Raw genomic sequence first — 18568 nt, 5'->3', positions numbered from 1 at the left:
AAATCCTTTTCTCCTTGTATTACAGTATAATGAAGCAGCAAACACATTCAAACTTTTGAATTATTAGAATGTTTCAAGTTTAAATATTAAAACAACAAAATGAAAGGCACTCAGAACTCATCCACATTACCTTACTCCTTAAATTGTCAGATTGATTTTAACTGTATTTTTCCTCAAAATTTTTCTCATGGCTTTTCTTCCCCCCCACCTTGATTTATTCAAATTGCATTGCTTACTCTGAACTAGAGTTACTGCTTTTTGGTTTCACCTAAAGTACACATGAAAGTAAACTTAAGAAAAGGAACAAGCTTAGCATGATCGCCTTCATAAGCTCTTTACTTCCCTAACCTGATATAGTGCCTCACTTTGACAATTAGGGTCTACCATTCATGCAGCATTCAGACATTTTTCTCGAGGAAAAAAGCTTAAGACCTTAGTTTAGGATTAGCCCTAGTGGATATTGGGCTGCATCCCACTGCTGAACAAAACAAAACCAGTACTACCACCCCCAAAACCACACATCATGCTGTTTAAAAGGATGTCAGGCTCTGAATTCTCAAGCCTATATTATGTCTAAGCACGAAAACAAGCAACTGTGTACCGGTAATCCAACTTCAAAGAGCTGAGTAAATTATTCCACTTATTTAGTTCTGAGCATGGATACAAAAATCAGCATTTCACATATTCCCTGTACAGAAAATTGAAATATTTTAAAGTCAGGAATTAGAAAAACTTACAATGCTGAGTCTATTTGATTTCTGCTGAAATGCATTATTCTGTTTAAAATGTAACTAGCCAATAAAATGTAGTGCTGTAGCTTTATCCTGCACTGCTTTTCAGTTTTCTTGACTGAAAAAAAACCCCATAATTTACTTTTCATACATGCTTATTTTGAGCCTGCATATTTGAAAGCCCTACTGGCCAGTGGGTAACTTTGTTTTCACAATAAGGGCCTCTCAAAACCAAATTCATCATTACAGCAGTTTTGTCTCAACTAATTGCGCTTTGATACAAGAAGCCTGAGCATCGTGGAATCAGGAACTGAACTTAACATATACACTCCTGATTTCAACAGGCAGAATACATTAACACAGACATTGCACTGTGAGACAAACCTGAAAATCTTACGACGAAATTAATCTAAGAAAAACAGCATATGGTTTTGAATATTTTTTCTCAAAGTTACAATTTTTATGCAACTTTTAGCTTTTATCACAAGCACCATGAATAGTAAGACCAGATCTGGGAACATCACCCTTGAGGTTTTTGGTACCACTTCAGCAAAATTACTGGACTTAGGTTAGATGTTAGGAGGCAGTTTTTCACTCAGAGAGTGGTGACACATTGGAACAGGTTGCCCAAGGAGGCTGTGGATGCCCCATCCATGGAGGCATTCAAGGCCAGGCTGGATGTGGCTCTGGGCAGCCTGGTCTGGTGGTTGGCGACCCTGCACATAGCAGGGGGATTGAAACTAGATGATCATTGTGGTGCTTTTCAACTCAGGCCATTCTGTCATTCTATGATTAAGGAAAGCAACCCCAAAGCCTGGTGAGCCTGCTCTTGCACCTGTTTGACTTGTTCATAGAAATGATAGTACACACACACCACAGAACCACAGGGGTTGTAAGGGACCTCTAGAGATCATCAAGTCCAATCCCCTGCTTAAACAGTCTCCCTACAATACGTTGCAGAGGAAGGTGTGTCCAGGCAAGTCTTGAACATCTCCAGAGAAGAAGACTCCACAACCTTTCTAGGCAGGCTGTTCCAATGCCTCATCACCCCTGCAGCAAAGGGGTTTTTCCTCATGTTCAGATGGAACTTCCTATGTTCTGGTTTGTGCCCACAGATGCCTGTTCTGTCACTTTGCTTCCTCACTGACTAACACATCCAGGAGAAGGAAAGAAGCATACTGGACATGCCAAAAGAACACCCACCTCCACCTTTTCTTCCTCTTTCCTGTCAGTTCAAGGCTCGCTTAAAAGATAATCACAGAACAACATAGAGATACAAGTGCATAAGAGCTGGGCTGGGAGCCAAGGAGAACCGATGAAAACAAGTAGCAGGGTGGGAGGCAGGCACCACACTTGTGTGAATTTGCAGGGCTCATCTATTGTTTAAGTATTTCACAATCAGATTGTGTTCCTATATTAGACAAATTATGCAATTTATGAAAGTCAGTGAAAGAAAAGCCCAGGCAAAATGAAATAAAATGCTGTTTCCTAGTCAGCAGTAACATTCATCTCTCCAGCTTTTCTGGATTCTATTCTTAATGCTAGGACAAATAAACAATTTATATTAGTCTGCAGTACTATAAGCAAAATCTGATTACTTATTCAAATATAGTAAAGCAGAAGTAGATTGTCACACCAAACAGCTAGGCTCACTGTTTAAGATGACCTTGGAAGTCTTTTAAAGAAGCATGGCAACAAATTGTTTAAAATCACCTTCTACTTTGGGATCAAAGTAAACAGCAGTAAACTGTAGCTTACATGAAGTAACCTTCCCTCTATTTCAGTAGAGTTTCTCTTGACTTCTCTAGTTTGCAGCTGTTCAAACCTTCTAAAATAAAAATATCATTCAAAGATCCACTTTCTCAGATGGCAAAGGTAGGATAAATACCCAGTCTCTACTCCCATCCTGATACTCATTCTCTAACAAAGTTCACTCAATAGTCAGGTTGACCAATAAGTTTTGTGTTAGGCCATACTTAATGCAGACATTTAAGAGTTTAAGCATACATATATGCGTATAAAAATTAAGAAGCATGAACCAGATTGTACGCTCCATAAACAGCCGTATCAAGAAAAATAGTAAGACTCTGTACTTCATTAAAATCATCTTGAGCAAGATCACACAGCACGTGTGGGAGAACCAGGGGATCAGACCCAGGCAGCATAGGTTCATGAAAGGCAGGTCCTGCGTGATCTACCTGATTTCCTTTTATGACTGAGTGACCTGCCTGGTGGGTGAAGGAAGGGCTGTTGATATAGTCTACCTAAACATCAGCAAAGCCTTTGGCACTGTCTCCCACAGTGCATTCTCCTGGGGAAGCTGGCAGCTGGAATGGGCTGCCCAGGGAGGCAGTCAAGTCACCATCTCTAGAAGCATTAAATAAACATTTAGATGTTGTACTAAGGGACACAGTTTAGCAGGGAAATATTGGAGGTAAGTGGACAGCTGAAGTAGGTGATTTTGGAGGCCTCTTTACACCTTTGTGATTCTAGCTTACATTTTAAAATTGCTTTGTAAGAAAGTCACTTATCAGCTTACTGTGGCAAATGCACAAAAGCTATTGGATTAAACAGCCAGTATGTCTCATTGCCCATGTTTGCTGTCACAGTGCACCTCACTGGAAGCAAGGTTTTAGCATTTAGCAGAGCGACAAGACCCACAGAACAGGGACCTACAACATCTTAAAATCTCTCATCAAGGTACTACAAAGAACGAGTAAAAAGACAACAGGAACAGTAATCCCATTTTATTCCTGTAACACTGAAAGAGATGCACAGAAAGAACTCCCAAGCGTACTGTTAAAGAACTATCCATCACTAAAAGAGCAGAACACCACAATACACAAGTCCTGAAGAAAGCTATTGCTTGGGTCATAACGGTTTGCTGTTACAAGTGTAACAGACAATGCACATTGTACTTGAAGGATGTAGGAATCAAATTTCAACAGATAAAAGAAAGCATGTATTACTGTATCAGAAAGTTTTCTAACACAAAGGACATTTTAACACAGGGAACGTTTTCTATATTTCTTTCACGGAACTTTCAAGTAAAAGTGACAGAATTCTTAGCAAAAATGTTTACTTACATTGAAGGCATTAGCTGCATTTTTATCGTAATACTTCTTCTTTTCATATTTATCCCTGATGAAAAATTCCACGGCTCTGAAAATAGCTAGTTTAAGGAAAACATGTGTTCAGAAAACAGCACCAGTAACCTAAAAGGCAGACGAGTTATTCAGATCAAGGAACTGCAGCAGATTCTGTTCACTCAATCACAATAAATAATAAACAATAAAACAGAAAGCACTCTACAGAGTTACTACTTCATCATCAAAAAAAGTGCATCCTTTCACTGCAGAAAATTATCAGTTTAATCTTGTAATGAAACAATATCAGAAGGATATACTAGAAGTAGCCAAGTGTTCCACAGCCATGATATTTGCAGTTAGTATTTATAAGCTGCAGCACTGCAAAAACCTGCAACAAAGGTGCTCATGTAGAGCAAGTAATTAAAGCACAGTTTATGATCATAACTTGGAAAAAACACTTGCTCTTCAAAAGAAATGTATATCTCTGTTTTTCAATTTGAACAGAGAAGTTGCACAAACATAACTGAAACCAGAACATACAACTCATTAGCTCAAGCACAGATAGGGCACTAGCTATTTTCTTTAAGCATTATCTCAGCCCAATAAAGCAGCTCATCCAAAGTAGAGTGAATATTTTAACTTCACTAATGCTGACTCTGCAGTACCTGTAAAATAAATTTTAACTGATCTGTTCAGCAATATCATCCAATTTTGAAATCAAAGTTTCAACTATGGAAGCTGAGGTTCACTGCATCTTTTCATTGCATATTTTTTTCCCCTCAGTCAAAGGAAAAATACTTGAGTTCCATTCACAATCTCTTAAGATTAACAGGGAGCTCACTACACTCAGTTCCTTCCTTCTGCACATCAAATTTTATCTTCAACAGTAACAGTTTCAAGTGGTATGCAAGCACCACCTAAACACCTGCTTCATAAAAAGCTGCAATAACAAAATATTCTTTCTGTTCTGCTTACGAAGAAGCAAAATTGCTTCTGACAGGTTCTTGGCAACACCAAGTAAAGTATTCACAGGCAGACCAGTACTCATATCCAGAAAGAAGAATACAACTCACACAGCTGTTGTGAAGGGGCTCTCTTCTCTTCAGCACTACTTGTCAGAAAGCAGCCTAGACCCGACAGACACTCTCCCTTTAGTGGCTGGCCCTTATATGAACCCAGCATAGCTCCACCCTGGGCCCACCTCTTCTTGTGGAACAACGTACCTGTGCACCCTGGGCCAATCACACCCCTTCACCAGGTGCTCAGTGACCAGTTCAAGCCCTGACCTCACAGTTCCCTTACACTTTCATACCTCTTTTCAAATGTATTTGCATCCTACAGAGTACTTCACGCACCCCGAAATATCAGTATTAAGATAGCTATATACACGTGGCTCTTCACACGTACTGAAGGACTGACATTTTGCCCAAAATCAAGGTAAAAAATAAATTGCAGATGAATGGAAGCCACAGAGTATGCAGTACCCATAATTTTTCATATTTAATTAAGAATAAACAGAATGACCTCAGAAATGTTATTTTCAATTTGCATTACAAATTACTTGCTGTAATGCATAAATTAAGTGTGAGGACAAGAGGGAGAAAAAATTTTTTTCCAGTTTCCCAGACTGAACACTTGATATATGGGGCAGTTATAAAGTCTGAATTTTAAAAGTATTAACACAATCAGAAGTCTTCAAGTTTCACAAGGTTGATTTTCTTCAGGATGCTATTACTCTGGGGTATTCAGTTGTGTATTATGCATTCAAGGTAACCCACATCAACATACATGAATTTTTGAACACCAACAAAGTTTCCTTTGGTCAGTAACCTCCTGAGCTCTTATTAGCAGAATTTAACACAGATGCCAAATCTGATTTCAAAGGCAAAAAAAGAATGAAGAGACCAAAAGAAAAGATCTAACCTGCTCTTGGAACAAAAACACTTTCAAACAAGAGGAAACTAGTGCCCACATACAAACATCAAGATGATTCTCAGAGGTCTCCTGCCAGGCACAAGAGAAGATGAAAACATGCCCAGAAAGGTCAGTCTTGTGGTAAAGAAGTAGAAGTGACTGGGGGATTTTTATCAGAGATTTTCCTCTAAGTTTCCTATGTCTCCACTCAGCTTCCTCAAAAGCATTAGTATGAAAACATCCCAGTACTACAGGAAACTAAAAGCCAGCATGGAATAATATATACAAATTCAATCAACATATAGCAGTGGGTTTTCACAGTTCACCCAAAAGATGATTCAGAATATTATGAATGTTAACAAGCAGAATACTTGCAAGACAATGATGATTTTATTCTGATACAAAACATCAAAAATGAATGGCACAAAGAAATCCGTATCACAGCAGCTTGTCACCAATGTCAAGCAGCTATACAGCTGCCAAAACTGAAGGGAAGAGAGTTAAACCAGAAAACGTCACCATCCTCTTTCCCAGTACTGTATTCTTTAATAGACACGTGAAATTAAATAAACTCAGTTTAAAATGTCACCTTTAGAAACTGACAAAAGACTAAATTATTATCTCCAGTGTTAACAAAAAGTTTTAAATAAGCCTGGAAAGCCAAAAGTGATGATTTTCTCAGTTGCCAGAGATTTACTGTGCAACAAAGCTACTTTTGGCTTTACTCAAAACAAAAGCTTCAAGCACAGCATTATTAGTTCTCCTGCAATAACACCATTACATTCAAGTTAGCTGCAGTACAAAATGTACATCGTCAAGTTTTAAATAAGTTTTAATCTAAGCACTTCAGTCTTACGATAGATATCAAGTTTTACAGTATTACAGCTGGAAAACTACTGTGCTATGTGGTTCCAGGTTTGTTTGTTTTAATTATGCCTAGGCACATTTAACTCAAAAGTTACTGGAATATCAGAAACTCGTCAGATTTGCTCAAATGCACATTATAATTACGCCTGCAACCATTTAAAAGAAAATCTCTTGATACGTAGCACGTCAAGCATACTATCTAATAAACAGAAGAATCAAAATTGCTTTTATATAGAGATGGAGAAAATTCAGATCCAGTTAAAGCTAAGTCGGTTTGTCAGCCTCCATAGCCTCTATTAGACCTATGAGAGCAATAAAAGATTCAGCTTGATTAACAGTAAGGTGTAAGATCTCATTATAATGAAGAGCTCCAGTAAGATCAAGTGAAGCAAATCCTACCTGTGGAGTACCATCACTAAATCAGAAGCTAATTCAAATCTAAATTAACACTACTATAAGTTTTACAACCGATTCCATACATTTAAGAAAGATTATTTTTGAAGAAAATGAATTATTTGTGGCAGATAATTTTTACTCCAAGCCCTCCTCTTCCAGATACCTGGTGCTAAACACACACCAGCATAAGTGGCAGCTGACAGATGTCTGGTTTATTCAGAAATTCCCGTGCTAATCATCTGTGCTCATATAGTTCACAGAGTACATACACTTCAACTTCAGAAAACCATACAGTTAATCTGGAGAAAGAAATCTGTTCTTCACTTGTGTAAGATCCAGTGACTTATTTTACATTACCACTCAGCTTATTATATCTTGTTCAAATTCTTCTAACTTTAGCTGGCAGTTATTCAAGACAAAGACAGAATTGAGAGCTCCCTGGTATCGCTCCAACTTCCTACATATATGGAATTTATGCAGTCACTTCTTTTGACAGTAAAAATAAATGAGGCTTGCCAAATCTCATTGCAAAGTAGATTTGCTATAACTGAAGCAATTTAAACCTTTTCTGAACTGTTCCCAACTTCTACTGCTTTTTCTTACATGCCAATATCAATGAAATAATGAGTTGCCAAATGGAGAATTTTCTTGAAATAGTAATAACATCTAAATTACATTTAAAATAATTTCAATATGAAAACTAAAGCAAAAAGGATACTGATCTGTTTGAGGTCTTCGAAAGTTCTCTGGTAGATTTGCTTCATAGAGTAGTCTTGCTTTAGTATTTCCCATTTCTTGCATGCACTAAGGAAATGTTGTAGAAAACAGTTAGTTCATGACCCTTGCATATTTCCAAGTATCTACTTGATACAGTCAGAACGCTAAAGGTGTGACTGAATGACGCTGCAGGTTTTAAAGTACTTTACTGTCCCACAGTTATTGCACTTAACAAGCTTCAGCTTCTCAAACTCATTCAGCATACCACAAATTCTTATGATCATGAGTATTTCTGATCCTCACATGAGAGGAGTTCAAATTATGTAACAAAATTATTCACAAAATTGTTTAAATAATATAGTAGGTATTTGTGAATTGGTTATAGCTGACTAAAATCTGTTCAGTCCCATGGAATGAAAACTGAAAAATCTCTTGCACTGTCTATAAAGGACATCCTCTGCTTACAATCAGAAGATCTAAAGAATACATGCAATACTTTATTAATATAGAACCACATTTGAAAGGAAGGTAGAATACTCTTAAATACATCTCCTAAAAACCACAGGTATCTTTTTTTGATCATGTAATTTTCCTGTCTGTGCAGAGGTAGTAAGTTATCTTGCTGAACAGTTGCCCTAAAACATTTGAAAATCACCGTATATCTCCTGTCTCTATCCTTTGCTTGTAAAACACGATAAACTCAATCCTTTCAAAAGTATTCCTAGAATTCCTTCCAATTTGAAAACACACCAGCATTTTACCTGTATTTGCTCAGGTGTCCACTGGTCCAAGTTGACAGATTTGACTCTTGATATATGGACCCCAAGATTTCGATGTATTCCAGCACATCTGATGCAAATAAAAACACCAGTGTTCCATGAAGCCCATCGTGGACCTAAGGGAAATGTGAAAATATATTAGTTAATTTCAAAATTCCATATACTGTGACGATTTTCTTTTGCATTATTCTATTCTAAACAAAAGGACATCTGAAAAAAGGCTGACAGCTCCTTCTCCAAGACATCTAATTACTGCTAATGTGGTCAGCCATTTTATTTATGACTTTCTACTTAAAACTGGTATCATATAACATTTCAGTTAGCTGGAAAACACATCCTAAAGAAACTTTTAAAAGCTGGCTTATGAGTAGCGGGAAGATTTTGTTTACGCTTCGAATAATGCTTTATATGGCTACGCATCAAATGCAAAGATCAGCAAAAATCAGAAGATACCCCTTTCTCTCCAATTAAAAACCTCCTAAGAAAAGCATGTGTAACTAGCTTGAAATTAAATGCACAGTAATCTTATATTAATGAAACAAATCCTTTAATACCTATATACGCATGGACTCCAAAACACTAGCACGCGAGCTCTTGGGGAGCAATTATACAGGCATTTACAAAGTCAAATGATCAAAATACCCATGAAGTATTCCAGCATCCAGACAATTTATGAACTCTACCATTGTTTCTCAGCTGTGCTAGCATGATGAGACAGACTTACATACAGTATGCTGTCCTGAAATCCCAAACACACCTGTAAGAGAATCAAGTCTAGCTCCACCTGGGTTATTTGACTGCAGTAATTTCAAGTCAAATGCCTTTTAAAATTCTCTTTAATGTTTTTACGAGGGTTTTTTTTTTTTTTTTTGAGTGCAATTTATGACTCAAGACTCAAATGCATATTAAGTAAAATTGTAGATGATACTAAGGCAGGAGGAGCTGTTGACTCCCCTGAGGGAGGAGATACCTTGCAGAAAGATCTTGACAAAAGAGAGGGCTTGGCAATCACCAACTGCATGAACTTTAAACAAGACCAAAAGCCTCCGCTATGCACTGTGTGGCCTCAACTTGAGCGCTGTGTGAAAGTTTGGGCACCGCAATATGAGAACGACATAAAACTACCAGAGAGCATCCAATGGAGGGCTACAGAGATGGTGAGGGGTCTGGAGGGGAAGATATGTGAGAAGCACTGAGGTCCTGAGTTTGCTCAGCCCAGAGCAGAGGAGCTGAGGGGAGACCTCATGGCGACTGCAGCTCCTCACAGGGAGCGGAGGGGCAGTGACAGGGCCTGAGGGAATGGCATGGAGTTCTATCAAGAAAGGGAGAGCTGGGGGTCAGGGAAAGGTTCTGCATCAGAGGTTGGTAGGCATGGAACAGGCTGCCCAGAGCAATGGACATGGCCCCGAGCTGCCGGAGTTCAATCAGTATTTGGACAATACTCTCAGACATAGGGTTTGATTTTGGGTGGTGCTGTGTGGAGTAGAAATTGGACTTAGCGATCCTTTGGGATCCTTTCTAACTCAGGATATTCTGTGATTCTGTGATATTCTGTGATATTGTCTTAACTCTTTTTTTTTTTTTTTTTTTATCTCACCTCTCAACACCACCAGCCTTAAAGGCACTGCTTTAAACTCCATCAAGTTCTGAACACTAAGGAATAAAGCGATTAAATAATTAACTGTCAGAAGCAGGAAAGCACAGTGAAAAAGATGGAAAGTGTTTAGAGCAATTATCTTCCCCCTTGGTAAGGACAGATGCACATCCAGACCACAACCATAACTGAAGCACTGTGCATTATTATAATTAACGCAGTATATAAATACTTTCCTTGGACCTAGAAAATCGTGCCTCCTTCTCCTGTCTTTAGATTAGGACTGGCTAGAATCAATCCACAACAGACAGCCTAACACAGGGTTGCTCACTCGCTCTTCTGTGATACAGAATGAAGGCAAAGTGAGAAAACTTACAGATAATGACAGTTTAGCAGGTGAAATCAAAGCTGTGCGCACAAGCAAAGCAGGAAGAGGGATCTGCTCATTACCTCCTACCAGCAGGTAGAAGGTTAGCCACCTGCTGGAAAGCAGGGCTTCAGCCTTACAGCTGCTTTGGAAAGTAACACCATGAACACCAATGTCCCTGCTTCCATCTCTTACCCTTGAACTTTAAATGCACAACACAACACTGGCAATGGAATAGTCAGTCAGTGTCAGCAGTTACTTGTCTCCTCTCAGTTTATTGTCCATTCACCTCTCTCACTTGAGAGGAGGAAGACAGGAAGGGAAAAGTCTTGGCAATGCACAAGCACTGTTCAGCATTAGCAAAAACAAGGAAGAAAGAAATCCTTTCAGTTAGCCTCCATTCTTTGGAATTGCTGTACAAAATCCCAACACACATTTACACAGCCCTGTCTTTACTGCAGAAGGCTTTCCACTTAATAGTTATGTTTTGGGTAGACACTTTGCTTTTAATTTGTCTTGTTCGTGATCTCAGCAAGTCAGACTACCTTATGTTCACTGTTTGACCTCCAAAATCGTAAGTATTAAGATATCTGGCAGTTTTAGAAGTAATTGCTACTATCATAAAGTTAGATTTCAGGGGTCAAGAGAGCTAACAATTACTCACTGAAACCAACATTGACAAACCACACCACACTCCATCTTCAATGGAGAAACTAACTCTAGTTAGGTAAGAACTAACAGTAAGGCTACTTGGAATACAAATATTGGAACAGCACAAAAGCCAGCAACCTCTTGATCTGTCATTTCCCCCACCCCACCAAGGACTACATACATAGCTAGAGCACATGAAAACCCCACTACCAACACACACTAGTTTTAGCATACTAGAAGGGAGTTTTGCAGGCTACCTGCCCCAAAATATTAATCGAGTTTCAGCTAAAGTTGTTGAATACAGCAAAAAACTTACTCTACATACTTCCTTAGCCACCCTATTATAGATAACGTAACTGTTTATGCAGGTGCTTAATACAGTCACCCTCACTGTGTTACTACAATGACAGGAGACATTTATCTGTAATATCTATGCATCATATTTTTTATCTGTAGTGTATCATATTTTTGCCCCTCACGGTGTTCACACTGCCACTATCATTGTGTTTATTTTTAAATGTGGCTGGACTAATACAACTACACATCCCATCGGTCTGTGAGCTAGGCATTGCTCTTCAGGCCAACTGCCTAGTTCCCTGTTCCTCAGACTTTTTCAGCTATCGTATCCCATATGCATACATTCTCCTTTGATAAGATGCAATCAGAATCGGGGCTCTCCATGTCTGAGGTCTACGACAATAAGTTGGGACGAAGATTGCTAACCTAAAATTTTGTTAGCAAACAGTGAAATCATAACATACCATAGTTTCAAGTATTCTCTTGAAAAGGAACAGTTTTGTTATTCTCAGATGTTCATTAACTTTATTTAAGAAATAACTCAGTGAAATAAAACTTCTTAAAGCAACAGAGTAGCAGACTAAGTAGTGTAACAGTGCTGACAAACCTGAGAAAAAAAACCTGTAAAATCTTAACAAAAAAACCTTCTATTTGAGATATTTATATGTTCATGTAAATTCATCAAGATTCTCCAATGTCCTGCTAAATGGAGAAACACAAGTGGTGTTTCCCACTGTACTGGGTCTGGCTGGGATAGTTTGCCTTCTTCCCAGCAGCCCTGCAGCTGTGTCAGTGTCACACGAACTGTACCACTGTGTGCTCAGCAGTAAAATCCCAGGGTGAAGAGGAGGAACCCATGGTTACACAACCTTGAGTTCCTGAACAGCCCCAACTGTGATACATTTGAGTATTTAAGGGACCATTGAGGCTTCAGAATGACACAACCACGAGACTCAGCATTTTCTGGCCTATCTTCAGCATTCAGAATTGACAGATAACTTGTAAATTTAAGAAACATGCTGAAGAGAGGTTATTTTCCCCACTTACAGTAAACTTCCCTGTCACTACTGTTATTGTGCAGAACATTCTCCCTATTCGCAAAAATATCTCCAGCTACTGAAAAGATGAGAACATCTCAAAATCAGACTTGAGTTTTTTTCAGCCTAAACATAAAGACCTTGAAAGTCCATGACAAATTTTAAACACAAGTCTTCACAGAAGCTTATTTAAATCCAATTTTTAAACTGCTGAAAAAGTTATCCATCTTCACAGAACACTCTTGTATTACAAAATGCATTTCAGAGGGTGAATTTTGTGATCAGCAAGCATCATTTTTAGATATTCTGTTGAACCACACGCTCTTCTCTAAACAGATTTCAGAGTCTTTGCACTTTTCCCTTTTTGGGCTATCACTTTAAATAATATGGGAAGAAATATCAAAACTGGACTAGTACTTGCATGTTTTTAATGTGCCCCTCACATCTCTTTCTTCCCTATTCCCACAGCTCACGTTGGGCAAAATGCTCTTCTCCTTCATATTAGAAAGTAGATCAATTAGGCAGCAATAAAAAATACCAGCATTGCTGATGCTCCCTGTTAATGTAACTAATGTAACTGCAACTTATAGATACAAGTTTTTGTGGGTACAGCTGATCTAACTCTTCAGGCAACAATAACAACAGCAATGACAATGCTGAGTCTGGTTTAGTGCATCATACAAGAAAACACAAGCCAAAGTACATCTGTTATAGGAAGCCTAAGGCTTAAGTTTCCTTCCCTTCGCCACCACTACCTGCTCAGCTGCTGGAGTAGCAGGTTAACACAGAAATATTTATTTGGCTGCAGCAGAGGTGCTGCCCACACTTACTGAACATCTTAACTTACAAAGAGCAAAGAGGTGAGAACTGCAGTAAAACGCACAAGGACGTGGCCTTACATTTCTGCATTCACTGTCAAAGGGAAGGTGGCTGTTTTACATCTCAACAAGCTACTCTAAATCCTTTGGACTATGTGCCTTTAAATAGGTAGCATGGAAATTAATAAGTTTTCCTTATTTAAAACTTGATGTCAGTGACAAATGCTTGTCAAGGTTTTCACTTTAAATAAGATTTAGAATCACAGAATCATAGAATCGCTCAGGTTGGAAAAGACCTTGAAGATCATCGAGTCCAGCCACAACCTAACCATACTACCCTAACTCTAACAGCCCTCTGCTAAATCATGTCCCTGAGCACCACATCCAAGTGGTTTTTGTATTACACTTCAATTTGCTTATGCTCTACATCCCTACAGATACCGAGTAGCAATTCTACAAGGAAGGAAACCAATTACACATAACAGTGCACTCAGTGCTTTGCATTCTCGAAATAATCTGTAGCAAACTTATCTGGGGCCAACATCACCTACATCTTCTGCAGACACAATTCTGTGATTTATCCTTTCACTCTGCTCTGACCAGGAAATCCACGGTAGTAACTTTAATTCCCTTCTCTTTTGCCAAACAGGAGGAACACCGGCTGACACTTTATTTGTCAAATAACTGGCTCCATCTTGTGGAAAAGCGAGTTAACTGCAAGAAGATTTACTGGTCTGCTCATTGCCAGCCAGTTCCTACAAAAGTCACCTTTTTGCCAAAGATATACCAAAATCCCAGAGGCTGCTATCAGCACACGGACATGCAGTGCTCTCTCTGCATTACTTCTCAGTGTATTCAGACAGCACAAGCACCCTTCTGCTAGAGACTTTAATGAGTTATCAATAAAAGTTTTCCAGAAACACTTATCCAAGCTGAGTTCCAGATAAAGATCACCAACAGAAGGCAAGCGTCCTTATACACCAGATACAGAGAAGGAAAGGAAAACAAACAGGCAGCTGTGTTCAGCAGAGTTCAGCAAGCATTGGGACAATACTCTCAGAAACACAGTTTGATTTTTGAGTGGTCATATGTGCAACCAGGATTGATCCTTGAAGCTCCCTTCCAACTTGGGACAGCCTATGATTTCATGAAAAAGAATGGCTAACACGAGTTCCATGGGGCAACAGGGAAGAACAAAAGCACAGGCAGAACCAAAGCGACTCCTCTGAATACCTCCTGGCAAAACACTAGAGACAGAGATTAGGCCAAGGGGAGACTAAGATGCTCAAAAGCCATACAGTCAAGTATTTTCAGTACAATCCTGCTGTTTCAAAGATCTCTCACCAGCTTCACTGGAAGCTGCTCAGTCCTCCCGAAGGAAGTGGAATCCTACTCACCATCTCCTACTGTGTGTAACCCGTCACACGTGCTCAAAAACAAACAGCAAGAAAAAACACCCCAGAACAAACACACAAAAACCTTAAGTGCAGTGTTAATAAGGTCTACTGAATCAGTTAAGTCTTCAAAATAGGAGGAAGAAGCCAGGAAGAAAAATGTCAGATTTAATGAATTAAAAACCAGACCTTCTTAGAAAGAACATGTGAGGTCTTCAAGATTTTTAAAGATCTTTCAGCTAAGAAACTGTGCAAGAACAACTCCACAAGAATCTTTACTCTTAAATAAACTGTTCTTCAAAGACCTTGAGTCTTTGGTCTTTAGAAAGTACTGATATGAGACTATTTACCTGCTATCTGTTCCACTCATTTAGTTTCTGATTTTCACCTGTAGCACATTTTTATGTCACACCGTTTCCCCACATTAAGCTCATTTTTTTCCTATGCAGTAGAGGAGGAATTCATTCTTTACCTCCGTGCTTTATCCAAGCACTGCCTTCATGTGCCTTTCAGACGTGAACAACTACATAGGCAACAAAATGCTCTTTTATATAAAAAAGGCAACAAATATCTGTAGCTTGAACAAATATGCAGAACCATAAAACAATTTGGGTTGGAAGGGACCTTAAAGATCACCTCATTTAAAGTAGTTAGTAGAAATCTCTTGCTCTTCTCTGAAGTGGAATTCTTCCCAAAACAAGATTTTCAGCGGTTTTGTCACACAATCAAGGCCAGAATTCAAGCAGAAACTTAAAACTTGCTACATGAAGAAAAGCCTGGGGAGACTTCAAACACAAGGAGCAGCTTTTGGTAGTTTTAAATAAAATTGAACTCAGCAACATGAGGTCGTGCTGAAGGTCAGCAATAAAAGCCATTACACACTGCAAAGAGCTCAGCTCGGTAATGGCTGAGAATTGTACAGCTCAGGATTTATTGCAAGAACATTGGAAAAACAAGACTTGGATGCATAGTGCGGCTATTTTTAGCCAAAATCTGGTAATTGCTGTAGTTTCAAGGACAGAATTCCCAATACTTTGTCTCTTCCATCTGAACAACCAACTTTCATGAAAGCCATCTTAACTGCAAAAGCCACCCAGAAGTATTGTCTCCCTGCACAGGCTGTCCTTTCCCCTGGAACTCAGTGAAATCCCAATCAGCCTGTTCCATTTCAGCTCACTAACATCTACTTCAAAAGCAGCAATAATTGTTTAACGTGTTTCAAATGCAGTCAGTACCCTATTTCTACAACATACAATATAAAAGGGGGCCTCAACTAGAATGGAAGTTCTTTCAGTTCTGTTTAAGCCACAAAATTTAGTATACACAGTTGATTTACTTGATAATCACATACAGCTTCAACAATAACAAAATCCAAATTATAACTGGTTTAACTCTAGGATATATTCAAGTAATACAACAAGGACACAACAGATGGAACCAAAATATTTCAGCCTCGCTAGCAGTCACATATTAGAAACATGAGTTTGACTGAATAAGACTGTGAGATGCTTGCTTTTCCAAAACTAAAAAAAAATTTAAAAATTTACCAAAGATTAGGTGATCATATGACATGAAATCTAAGTTATCAAACAATAAAAGTACAGTACTTCCAAGCTCAGTGTGAACTAATACACATACACACATCCCATACATCACTGATTCAAGTGATATTAGGAAAAAACTGAGATCAAGATGGCCTTTTTGAGGATTTGTTCCCCGAAATATCACAAGGTCTCTTATACACCCTATCTATAAGATGACAATATTTTCATTAGGAATGTTTTTAATACTTTTTAAAAACAACATGTCATTTTTATCTCAGTGAATTGTCATAAATCTTCCCTTAAAGCATCACTTTCCAAACTCAGTACGTCCCATCACAGATTTCCCCAGTCACTCTCACCATCTCCAGGCAAGCAGGCCCACAACCAGCTATTAGAACTGACAGAGCTCCCTTGCCTGCCAGGTCGAGCTCCTCACCCAGCACAAACAGAGAGCATAAGCAGAGTACATGGGATGTTTCCACAGCAGTGCTCTCAGTCTTGCAGAATGGCAGCACACCACAGCGTACCCTTTGGAAAGTAAAGTCACAGCTCTTTCACATCAGATGTTGTCACAGGTGCCAACCTGGTCACATTCAACAAGCCAGCAGCCTTAGGAATCGAATCTGGATTTGGCTAAGGAGCAGAGCTCTGATTTCGTTCAGCCTCTTGGCTCAAAGAGAAAGCACTGCTCATGTCAGAGTTCAAGCTGCAAGAAAAGAAGTGTGCAAGCACTCACTTCCTCTTAGCAGCATCTGGTATTTTCTGTAAAGACAAGGTTATGTTGCATTTTCACATTTCAGTAAGAGGCTTCTGGAACTGGTCTTGACTACAGTTTTTCCCTTGTCAGCAAGGAACTACTGAAGGGCTTACTGTTTTTAAGTGAATAACTTATATTCCTTTCATATGCAGAAATAAAAACGTAGGGAACTGTGACCTTACAAAAATGTTTTCATAGGTTAATAGCTAAGCAGTGAAAGTACCACTGATAAGAACTATATATATATGTACACATATGTATATATATACATACATATATATATACACACACATATGTGAATCTGTGCTACTCTGTTGGGACACAGGGAATGCCCCCTGCAGCCAGCACAACACAAAGGTCCCACAAGCACCTGCTGCAAAGCCTCAGCCAGCAACTGAGTTCTTTCTCTAATCGTGACAAAAACCTCAGAAATAAGACTTGCTTGCAGCACACATTTATAATACAGTCTGCTTGTTATAAACAAACAAGAGTGAAAGATAAACTTTATCTACCAGATTATCTATCCAGTAGTTGTATTAATTAGCTCCTCTCTACCATTTTTACTCAAATACAACTGAAAAGGAAACTGTCCAGAAAGCACCCCCTGAACTACACAGCCTCTACACAGACTTCATGCACTGGAGATGCTCTCCCTCCTTCTTTAAGCTGCACTACAAAGCCAGTAAATGCACCACCATAACCTCTCCACGTGAACCTCTATTTTCTCTCTGCACTGTTTTCTAGTATGAGACTGAAGTTTGTAGATACAAAGCAGAGTGCCAAATTCAAGCCTTCACACTGGCCACTCTCTTGTACCAACTTTCTCTAGCATACTGAATTTCTTCATTGCAGATCTTGTGCTGCTGTTTTGGATTTGAGACCAAAACAGTGTTGATAACACACCAACGTTTGAGTTGTGTCAGAGGTCTTTTATACTTCTCATGCTGCCCTGCCACTAAGGAGACTGCAGAATTAAAAGACTTTGTGTGGGGACAGGTACAGGACAGCTCACCCAAACAGACCAAAAGGATATTCTATAGCATATGAAATCAGCCCAGCAATAAAATTGAGGAAAGGAGGAGGAAGTTGGGGGATATTTGTGACTGTGGCATGTCTTCCAAGTAACCATTACATTTGAAGTCCTGCTTTCCTAGAAATGGCTAAACATCCGCCAGCCAACAGGAAGAAGTAAATAAATACCTTATGTTATGATAGAACAGTTTAATTGAAAGGGACTTCCAAAGACCATCTAAGTCCAACTGCCTGACCATTTCATGGCTAACCAGAAGTTTAAGCATATTATTGAGGGTATTAGAGCTCAAATGTCTCTTGAACATTGTCAGGCATGGGGCCATCTGTTTCTAGAGAGCAGAGTGCAGCACATCCTCTGCTTCCTCTCCTTAGGGAGCTAGAGAGCAGTAAGGTCACCTCAGCCTCTTCTCTCCAGACTGGACACAACCCAAATGCTCTCAGCCTCTCCTCACAGGAGGGACATGCCAGCCCTACTACCAGCTTTGGTACCCTCTCTAGATGTTTTCACAGACCATAACATCCTTTTTATGTTGTGGAGACCAGAACTGAATTCAATATTAAAGACGAGGTCATACCAACATGTA

At 39.1% G+C, this 18568-nt stretch overlaps 1 protein-coding gene across 2 annotated transcripts in view; it reads right to left on the bottom strand.

Moving 5' to 3' along the window:
- SMAP1 (small ArfGAP 1) overlaps positions 1 to 18568 on the bottom strand; it is a 94176-nt gene that overhangs the window by 60834 nt on the left and 14774 nt on the right. For both annotated transcript variants that reach the window (XM_042887031.1, XM_042887038.1), the window contains exons 2-4: positions 8476 to 8609; positions 7716 to 7801; positions 3818 to 3893 (exon numbers count right to left, since the gene is read on the bottom strand). In XM_042887031.1, coding sequence (XP_042742965.1) covers positions 3818 to 3893; positions 7716 to 7801; positions 8476 to 8609 — 296 coding nt within the window. The remainder of the gene's footprint in view (positions 1 to 3817; positions 3894 to 7715; positions 7802 to 8475; positions 8610 to 18568) is intronic.

The sequence above is a fragment of the Lagopus leucura genome, unplaced genomic scaffold (genome assembly GCF_019238085.1).
Source record: "Lagopus leucura isolate 7727_CA_CO unplaced genomic scaffold, USGS_WTPT01 Super-Scaffold_73, whole genome shotgun sequence".
Classification (NCBI taxonomy): domain Eukaryota; kingdom Metazoa; phylum Chordata; class Aves; order Galliformes; family Phasianidae; genus Lagopus; species Lagopus leucura.
This window is presented reverse-complemented; position numbering and strand designations above follow the sequence as displayed.